The following is an 8,714-nucleotide window of genomic DNA, read 5'->3' on the forward strand; positions in this document are numbered from 1 at the left end:
ACAAAGGCTTGTGTCATGTACCGAAGTTCACATAGCTGACTCCCAGCTTCTATCCCATCGCTAATGGCCTCCCCACCCTCACATGCCTGTGTCCTGCCGCTCATATCTTTAGGCCTCTTGTGGCCTGAGGTGTGGCAGGAAGCTTGGCTGGCCTGCGTCCCCAGAGGTCCCTGAGTTATGTCCTCTCTCCTCAGAGTCCTTTCCGCCTGTCGTCGGCTACAAGCAACAAGTGGCCCCAAAATGGGGGTGTGGTGGAGGTCCCCTTTCTGCTCTCCAGGAAGTATGGTGAGTGAGCACTGGGAGCCCAGTGCCACCCTCCCAGGCCCTCCGCTCCAGGCTCTGCCCCAGGCTCCTCCCCCTCCCGAACCCACCCCTCCCAGCTCCTCCCTGGGTTTTCTCCTCTTCCTCTACAGCCCCAAAGCCCCTCTGTCAGCACCACCCAAAGAGCCCTTCCCCCAAAAGCCCCTTCTTTTTGAGTAAAGAAGATGTGGTACATACTAGTATATACAATGGAATACTACGCAGCCATAAAAAAGAGGAAATCTTGCATTTGCAACAACATGGATGGATCTTGAGAGTATCATGCTAAGAAATAAGTCAGACCAAAATGATTTGGTCACTCATATGTGGGATATAAAACAATAAGTAACAAACAAGCCCTAATTGGTTTGGCTCAGTGGCTAGACCATCGGCCTGCGGACTGAAGGGTCCCAGGTTCAATTCCGGTCAAGGGCATGTACCTTGGTTGTGGGCACATCCCCTGTAGTGGGTGTGCAGGAGGCAGCTGATCGATGTTTCTCTCTCTCATCGATGTTTCTAACTCTCTATCCCTCTCCCATCCTCACTTTAAAAAATCAATAAAATATATATATTTTTAAAAAGTAACAAAGTAATAAAACAAAGTCACAGAAGTCCTTTTATTCCTAGGGCCTCCTGAGCTGGGGTTGGGGGTGAGTTTAGATCCTGGAAGAGCTGATGGGAAGGTGCATCTAGGGACTATCTGATCCATTTTGAGACCAAGTAGCCCGGAGGACAGTGACCCATCCAAGACCACACAGCCAAGTTCTGCATGGAGCCCAGCTTTCTTCCCCTCATCACGCTGCCTTTTCTCGATACTCCATGTTTGGAGTGATTTGAAACTCGGTTTCCTGCCCTGCATGCAGACTTGCAGGGGGCATGAGGGTTCTGGGGGCTTGTCTGGGTGTTCAGCCAGCTGTCCCCTCCCCAGATGAGCCCAGCCGCAAGGTCATCCTGCAGGCATTTGCTGAGTTTGAACGCTTCACATGCATCAGGTTTGTTGCCTACCATGGCCAGAGAGACTTCATCTCCATCATCCCCGTGTCTGGGTAAGTAGTGCTCCTGGGTGTGTGCCTGCATGTGCATGTGAGTGTGCACGTGCAGGGCGAGTTCCTCAGCTTTATTCTGTGTTCAGCCTGGAATGAACTAAGTCATTCTCTAAAATCTATTTCTGGGCCTGTCCGCCCAGGTCTAAATACCCCTGCTCACTGAGTGGCTTGCCCAAGGTGAGCTGGACCTATAGTGCTCAGGGCAGAAAGTGGGGAGGGAGGGAGTTAGGTGCTTGACCCTCATGGTCTGGGTGGGTGAGTGCAGGTTTGGTGGGACAGGCCTGGCCTTGGGCCGGGTTCCACAATGCAAGAGCTGCCTGACTTCTGAGCCTCTTCTGCCTTCTCTCTCATGCTATTTCTAGCTTGTTGGGGGCCTAAGCTAATGTGTGGTAGCTTTGATTTGAGGCACCCTGTGTGGGCCCATTCACTCAATGAGCTGCTTTTGTTACCCCTGTTACTATCAGTTCCTGCCTCCTCTTTGCAACCCAGGCTGGTAACGGAGCTCAGTGCATCCGTTTCACAGAAGGCTAGGCGGTGAAGGGACTTGGGAAAGGTCCATGTTGGTCTCATTCATCCCTGAACTAGGGAGGAGGGGAGGGGCTGGGTCTGCTCTCACTCTCTCTGGGCTGGTGCCTACCCAGCTCACTCTCATGCCCTTCAGGTGCTTCTCTGGCGTGGGGCGCAGTGGAGGGATGCAGGTGGTATCCTTGGCACCCACCTGTCTCCAGAAGGGCCCGGGCATTGTCCTGCATGAGCTCATGCATGTGCTGGGCTTCTGGCATGAGCACTCACGGGCTGACCGGGACCGTTATATTCGTGTCAACTGGAATGAGATCCTCCCAGGTAAGCAAGGTGGTGCACAAGCCAGGTGGGGTCTAGGAGTCCATGGAGAGTGGCCACAGGTGTGGGCCAGTGTCTGAGGAGTTCCCTGGCTATTTGGAAGAGGTTGTCCATATTCCCCACCATCTGCCTGTCTTCTATGGGGAAGGTGGGAAGTGGCCCAGATGCTGCTCTTCTGGGTTCTAAGCCTTCACCTGCCCACCTGTAGTCTTGCTTGAGTTGGGGCACCACCATTTCTCCTCATGGACACTGTTGGTTACCTGAGGATGGGTTCCTGGCATCCTATGGACCTTGTTCATTGTATACCCAGCTGCTCATGCACACAACCATGTGGGTGGGGGCGGGGCTGAGCCAAGCAGAGGCCTGGAGGTAGTGGCTGTGTATGTCCAGTGACAGATGCGGGTGGCCGAGGGCAGTGCTGTGAGGGGGTACTAGTGGGCATGTAGGGCCGAGGAAGCATGGGGAGGCTGGCCTGGGGAGTGGGCCACTGCACCAGATGGCCTGTGTTCTGGGAACCATGCTGGGTACCAGGGGTTTGACCCCAGGCATGGGGGGTGACCCTAACCTCTTGGGAGGATGGCCTAATTCAGGAGGTGAGAGGAATAGAGACTACTGCTGCATGGGGAAGGGGAGCAGAGGGGATGCATGGTCAGGGGTTTGGTTTGGGGTGTGGGAGCAGAGGGGAGGAGTCGGAAGGCTTCCTGCAAGTGGAGGGTTTCTGAAATGAGCGCCACCACTGCTGCTGTGGGGTTAGGCATGTGGGTGCCTAGACCAGCACCATGGAGTCTCAGAGAAGGGTGCCCTGGGGGCATGGAGATTGGAGATCAGAATTAGTCTAGGGAAGTGGGCGATAATGGTGTCTCTACCCTGGAACAGACTATAACCCTTCTAAGTGTTCATGGGATACTTGTGAGAACGTACCATATGACAGCAATAAAACTTCCAATTTGAAAAAGTAAAGTTAAACATTTTGTCATGATATAAAGTAGAAAGTAGAAACTAATAACAAACCCAAAACTTCTTCTACTTGGAAATTAAAGTTTAAAAAAAACCCCACAAAAAGCAGCAAGCCTTTCTCTTATTTCTGGGGCTAAAGAAATAGTGAAATTCTAAGAGAAAAAAAATCATGAAGATGCATTAGAACCAATGGTTCACAGCTAAAAGCTCGGGGAAAATGTGTAGACTTACATACTTCTATCAATAGAATAGAACAAAGTACGCATTCCAGTCCAAGTTAAGAAAACAAAGGAAAGCAGGAGGAATTGACGGTAAAAGCAGAAATTAATGAGATAAGAATCAGCTCTTGAGTTCATTAGTGTTGTTGTTTCCTAATGATAAAACAGGTGAAAACACCTGCTACCCTAATGGCAAAATTGCTTAAGAATTTTGAAAAATGAGACTATTTGTATCTAGTTAATATGTAACAGAACACACGCTGCTCGGATCTGCAAACTGCTAACGGTAATTAGCTGTGGGGGTGAGACATGGGGAACTCAGAAGGGGGTGGAGGGGAGACATTGCATATCTTCAGTTTTTTGTTTTTGAACCAGATGACTATATTGTCTGTTCCGAATTGTTTTGCTAACTGAAGGGTTTTTAAAAGGAAGAAATAAGCCCTCTCTAGGGGCAGGACTTTCAGGCAGGTGATGGCATGCCATTGACTCATGGTGAGGGGCTGCTGGTGACCAGGAGAGGGCGACCGTGGGGAGGAGGTGGAAGCAGCAGGGCCTGGCTGGGGGGAGTAGGGGGCAGAGACGGAGGTGCAGCTCTTCTTTCAGAGGCTCACAGTGAAGGACACAGGTGAAGTGGGTGCTCTGCCAACGGGGAGTGCTGGACGCTGAGCTGGTGGAGGGAGGAAGGCGGGGGGTCTGATGCTGGCTCAAGGCAAGAACAGCTGGGCTTGCTGTGGGGAATGGGGCTTCACTCCCTCCAGCAGATGCTGAGCTCTGCCAAACTGAGGCGTAGGCGCTCCACCTGGTGGTTAGGGGGTGTCCAAGGCTCTGTGAGAGCCAGTGGCTTCATGGAAGCTGCAGATTATAGACTAGTTTTATACAGGGGAGCTTGAGATGAGGACGAGTGGAAAATGCTTAGGAGGCCTGGTGCAGGTCGGGACCCCTCCCAGGATGGGGGGTAATAAGCAGGGATCTTTGTGTGTGTGTGTGTGTGGGGGGGGGGGGCAAAAAGAATCACATTCAGCAGTAGTTTTGAATCCCTCAGCTTAATTAAGTAGCTTATAAATTCCCAGAAGTCCCCTATCCACCCCCACCCCCGTCTGTTCTCTTTCCCCATTGATAAATACTGTTTCAGGCTTTGAAATCAACTTCATTAAATCTCGGAGCAACAACATGCTGGTGCCCTATGACTACACATCTGTGATGCACTATGGGAGGTGAGTCCCTTTCCTCCTCTTGTCCGTTTGCACTGCCTGGCAGCCCTGTTGGGGGTCCAGACTCAGATCCTGCCTGCTGGGTTCCAGGCTTGCCTTCAGCCGGCGTGGGCTGCCCACCATCATGCCGCTCTGGGACCCCAGTGTCCACATCGGCCAGCGACGGAACCTGAGTGCCTCGGACATCACACGGGTCCTCCGGCTTTATGACTGCAGCCCAAGTGGCCCCAGCCCCCAGGGGAGAGGTGAGTGACAGGGGCAGAGGGATTCGAGGAACCGGAGAAGGTTCCTGGACTGAGGAGGCGTCAATGAGGGGGATGTGGTGGGAGACGAGGCTGCAGAGGTAAGCAGGGGCTAAGATAACTAGTTGTCCATTAAAAAAAAAAAGAAGTCCTAACTCACATCATGCACAAAGAAATTCCAGGTATGCCTGAGACTTACAAGCAAATAGAAAAACTCTAACACGTCAGCAGGGGCTTGGTGGTGATCAAGTCCTTGAGAGGAGCCCTGCGCCCTGTGGATAGCGCGGAAGCGGCTCTGGCTCTCCGGGGCCGGGCCCACGCTTCCTTCCTCTGATTCTGGGACTCGGCCTTCTGTCTCTCCTGCTCCAGAGCTCCAGGCCCCTGGCATCGATGGGAGCCCCCCTCCCGCCTCTGGACCACACCTGCAGCGGCTTCTGGAGGCATTGCTGGCAGCGGCCAGGAATGCCAGCCCCAGTGACCCCAGGGCCCGAGAGAGCCCGCTGGAGTGGGAGCCCCCCGTCCTGGGAAGGTCTGGTGTGGAGGCCTCTGCGAAGTGGCCTGAGACCTCGGCTTCCTCCACAAGCTCAGGGTCTGGTGCAGCTGCTCCTGGGGCGGCCCCGGAGGGGCCCCGGCAGGCCCACGCGTCCACTCTGCCCCTAGCGCTGTCTCGAGAAGAAGACCAGCCAGCGCCTATCCGGGCTGCTTGGGGGAAACCAGCTCTGGGGAACTTCATGGGGACACCCAGAGGGCAAGCCTGTGGCTTCTGTCCCCAAGTGGGGCGGGCATCCCCTGTCCAGAGCAGCTGGGCCAAGCAACGCTTGGCCCCTCTAAGCGACACTCCTGTTTTCCAGCCCCAGACTGACCTCCCTGTCTGAGGCCCAAGCCACTCCCTCTGCCCCTTCCTTCCACACCATGTTCCCCCGAGGGCTCCTGGGGACAGAGGTCTGTCAGGGGGAGGCAGGCCTGTTGGGGATCCCTGGCTCTGCCTGCTCTCGTGTCTCCCTCAGCCCTGGAGGATGCTGGGGCTGGAGGTGACATTCTCTAGGGCTCTAAGGCCAGGGGGCTGAAGGGGCGAGGAAGAAGATTCTAGCCTTCAAGGCTGTGGAAGCTCTTGTGGAGCTGAGGCCCAGCCCCCCAGCATGGACTACCGGTACTGCCCCCCTCTCACTCGGGCCGGGCCAGGAGGGGAGCCACGTGGCTGGGACCATGGGAGCAGCTTCCTGTCTGCTGTCTGGGTGCTGGGAATGCTGGCCTGCCCCTCAGCCTCCGGCCTGCTCTCCGGAGGGTTTCAGAGCCCACCCCTCCCCGCAGCGCAGGCAGGCTCCGGAGTCAGGGGTGTCACCCAGAGGGAGATGAGGAAGAGGTTGGGGCCCTACAGGACTGCACAGTGGGAAGTTGGCCAGAACATGACTCTGAACACAGGACTCAAAGCTCCCTTCCAGCCTGCGTTGCTGTTCCTGGAGCCTTGTCTCCTCAGAGGCCCTGAAAGGTGGCGAGGGGTGGGGCAAGTCACCCTGCTTGTCCTCCCTCAGCCAAGCCCACTCCTCCTCAGCTCCTGGCCATCCTGGTGAGGGCTGTCTTGGAGCAGGCCAGGAGCCCCCTGGCGGCACTGTTCTGTGGCTCAGGGTGGGAGGGAACAAGAGCCCATGCCCTGTCCCAGGAGGACCAGGCATCTCAGGTGTTCAGGGGAGGCAGAAATAAAGTTGGGTATTTGCTCCAGGAGTTGGGCACTGAGCTGTGTTGACTACCTCCCCACCCCTCCCCTCCCCTCCCCCGTCAAGCTCCCTTCCCCCCAAACAAGCCCTCCCTAAACAAACCGCCCCCCCCACCTCTCTCCCCCACTTCCCACACTTGAGTGCCTTTGATGTGCCTCACTGCCCTGGGAGGGCCCTCAGGCGGTCATACCCATTTTCCAGAGGGGGAGTGCAGGCTGAGGCTCAGCCTTTGCCCACCTCAGGGGACATGTGGCTCACAGGGCACTGGAGCCCCTGCCCTCAGTTTCTCTTGGGTCAAGGATTTTCTGAGACCCAACAGGACTCTGATCCCCAGCATTAGCTTCGGAGAAGGCTCATGTGGGGGAAATGCTGCCCACTTACTCCAGACATGGACGGGTATCTGAGTGTAGAGTGGGTGAGTGGGGGCTCTGGCCATGGCCCCAGCAGAGGGACAGCCCCCCTGGGAGCATCCTAAGCAAAGTCTTTGGGCCAAACCTAAGACAGACACTGCACCCGTAGTGCCCTGGTTTGTCAGAGAAACGAGTGTGACTGCCTCACAGCCTGTTGGTCTGAGTGGCGGATCCAGGCCTCTGGCTCTGGGCTGGGTTTCCCCGACGGTCACATGGAGGTGACATGCTTGGTGCCCTGTGAGGTCCTCCCAGCTCTGAGGCTTCCCATCACATGCCTCCATTCGCATGTGGCTTTGGTCTTGGAATCTGCACACTCCAGTGAGTGAAGTGGGGCTGGCGGGACATGGTGGGGGAAGGTGAAGAGTGCCCCTCCTCTTTGGGAGTGATCAGGGATGAAGCTGTCCTTGTCATGTCCTTCCCCAGGAGGCCACCTATCACTACAGAGCCCATTCCCCAGGCCAGCTCTGGGCCCAGGCCTGTTTCACAAGCCCCACCCTGTCTGTGGCGGTCCAGGCCTGGTTCAGCCCCTGGAGCTCCAGCATGGGGCTGTGGTATGTGTGGGGCTCTGGGGTGTTAGAGCCTGGGTGGCTAGTCACTCCATCCAGGGTCTGTGGCCTGTTCCCCCAATCCCCAACCACATAGCTATGTGGGCTCACTCATCACTTTATTCACTCAGTCCACAACATCTATTACGAATTAGGTGTCAGGCAGGTTCAGTTATAGGCACTGGGAATAGCATGGTAAGCAAGGCAGGGTTTCTGTTCTCATGGAGTTTATTCAGGGGTGGGGAAAGGGATGGAAGGTACACAGCAGGTAAGAAAGCACCTGGATTGGTAAGTGATGGGGGAGCGGAGCATTCCTTTAGGGTGTTGGCATTTCTGAGACCCCAATGACAGGATGAGGCTACCCTGTGGTAATCTGGGGAAAGAGAAGCCGGTGCAAAGACCTGAGCCAGGGAGAGGAGGGTCTGTCAAGACGGAGTGAATGGGGGATGAAGAGCAGGGAGCAGGCAGGGCCAGGCCAGTCAGAAGGGAGGGTTTTAGCCAAGAGCAGCAGGAGCAGCTGCTGAAGGGTTCTAAGAAGGGGGGCGATAAGATCTGATGTAATATTTAGAAAGCCCTTCTGGATGCTCTGTGGAAAATGGACGGGAACACGGAGAACAGCTGGAAGCACTGCAGTTGCACAAGCAAGAGCGCGTGGGCCGTGGGAATGGGCAGAGGTGGGTGCTTTTGGAGTGTTTTGGAGGAAATCACACCTGTGATTGGAGGCAGGGGTGAGGGCACCCCTCACAGCACTGAGGACCAAGGGGCGAGGCGAGGCTCAGGGAAATGGGTGTGAGACCTGGAGTGAGTGGGCAGGGAGCATGTGGGCTGACAGCCTGATGGCTTCCACTTTCTCCTGAGTGGGAGGCAAAGTCACAGCTTGGGGGTGGGGTGAGGAGAGTGAAAGCAAGGCCAATTCTGAAGAGGGGGAACCCAGCTCTAGGAAAGTCTGGAGATTTGTGGTTCCAAGTTGAAAGCAAGGCCAGTCGATACAGTGAGTGTTCTGCTCCGGAAAAGGCAGCCACTTGGTCAAAGGCAAAAGGTGGTGGATGATTTATTTCTGACCAGGGTTGGGGTTTTGTTAGGCGAGTGTAAAGGAGGAAGAGAGGATGACCGACTGACATTAGAGGGCACTGCTCAAGGGTCTGGGAAGGGGTGAGGTCGGGTCAGACAAGGTGGTCTGGGGAGAAGAGTCCCAGGGACTTGAATGGCTGGGGCTTCAGGAGATCATGC

General features: G+C 55.5%; 1 protein-coding gene across 1 annotated transcript in view; it reads left to right on the forward strand.

The window, feature by feature from the left end:
- ASTL (astacin like metalloendopeptidase) overlaps positions 1-5,689 on the forward strand; it is a 10,622-nt gene extending 4,933 nt beyond the window's left edge. Inside the window, exons 4-9 of the mRNA XM_006108694.1 lie at positions 195-285; positions 1,229-1,346; positions 2,008-2,189; positions 4,494-4,575; positions 4,663-4,817; positions 5,184-5,689. Coding sequence (XP_006108756.1) covers positions 195-285; positions 1,229-1,346; positions 2,008-2,189; positions 4,494-4,575; positions 4,663-4,817; positions 5,184-5,689 — 1,134 coding nt within the window. The remainder of the gene's footprint in view (positions 1-194; positions 286-1,228; positions 1,347-2,007; positions 2,190-4,493; positions 4,576-4,662; positions 4,818-5,183) is intronic.
- The last annotated feature ends 3,025 nt before the right edge of the window (positions 5,690-8,714 follow it).

This window comes from Myotis lucifugus, unplaced genomic scaffold (assembly GCF_000147115.1).
Source record: "Myotis lucifugus unplaced genomic scaffold, Myoluc2.0 scaffold_3151, whole genome shotgun sequence".
Lineage (NCBI taxonomy): Eukaryota > Metazoa > Chordata > Mammalia > Chiroptera > Vespertilionidae > Myotis > Myotis lucifugus.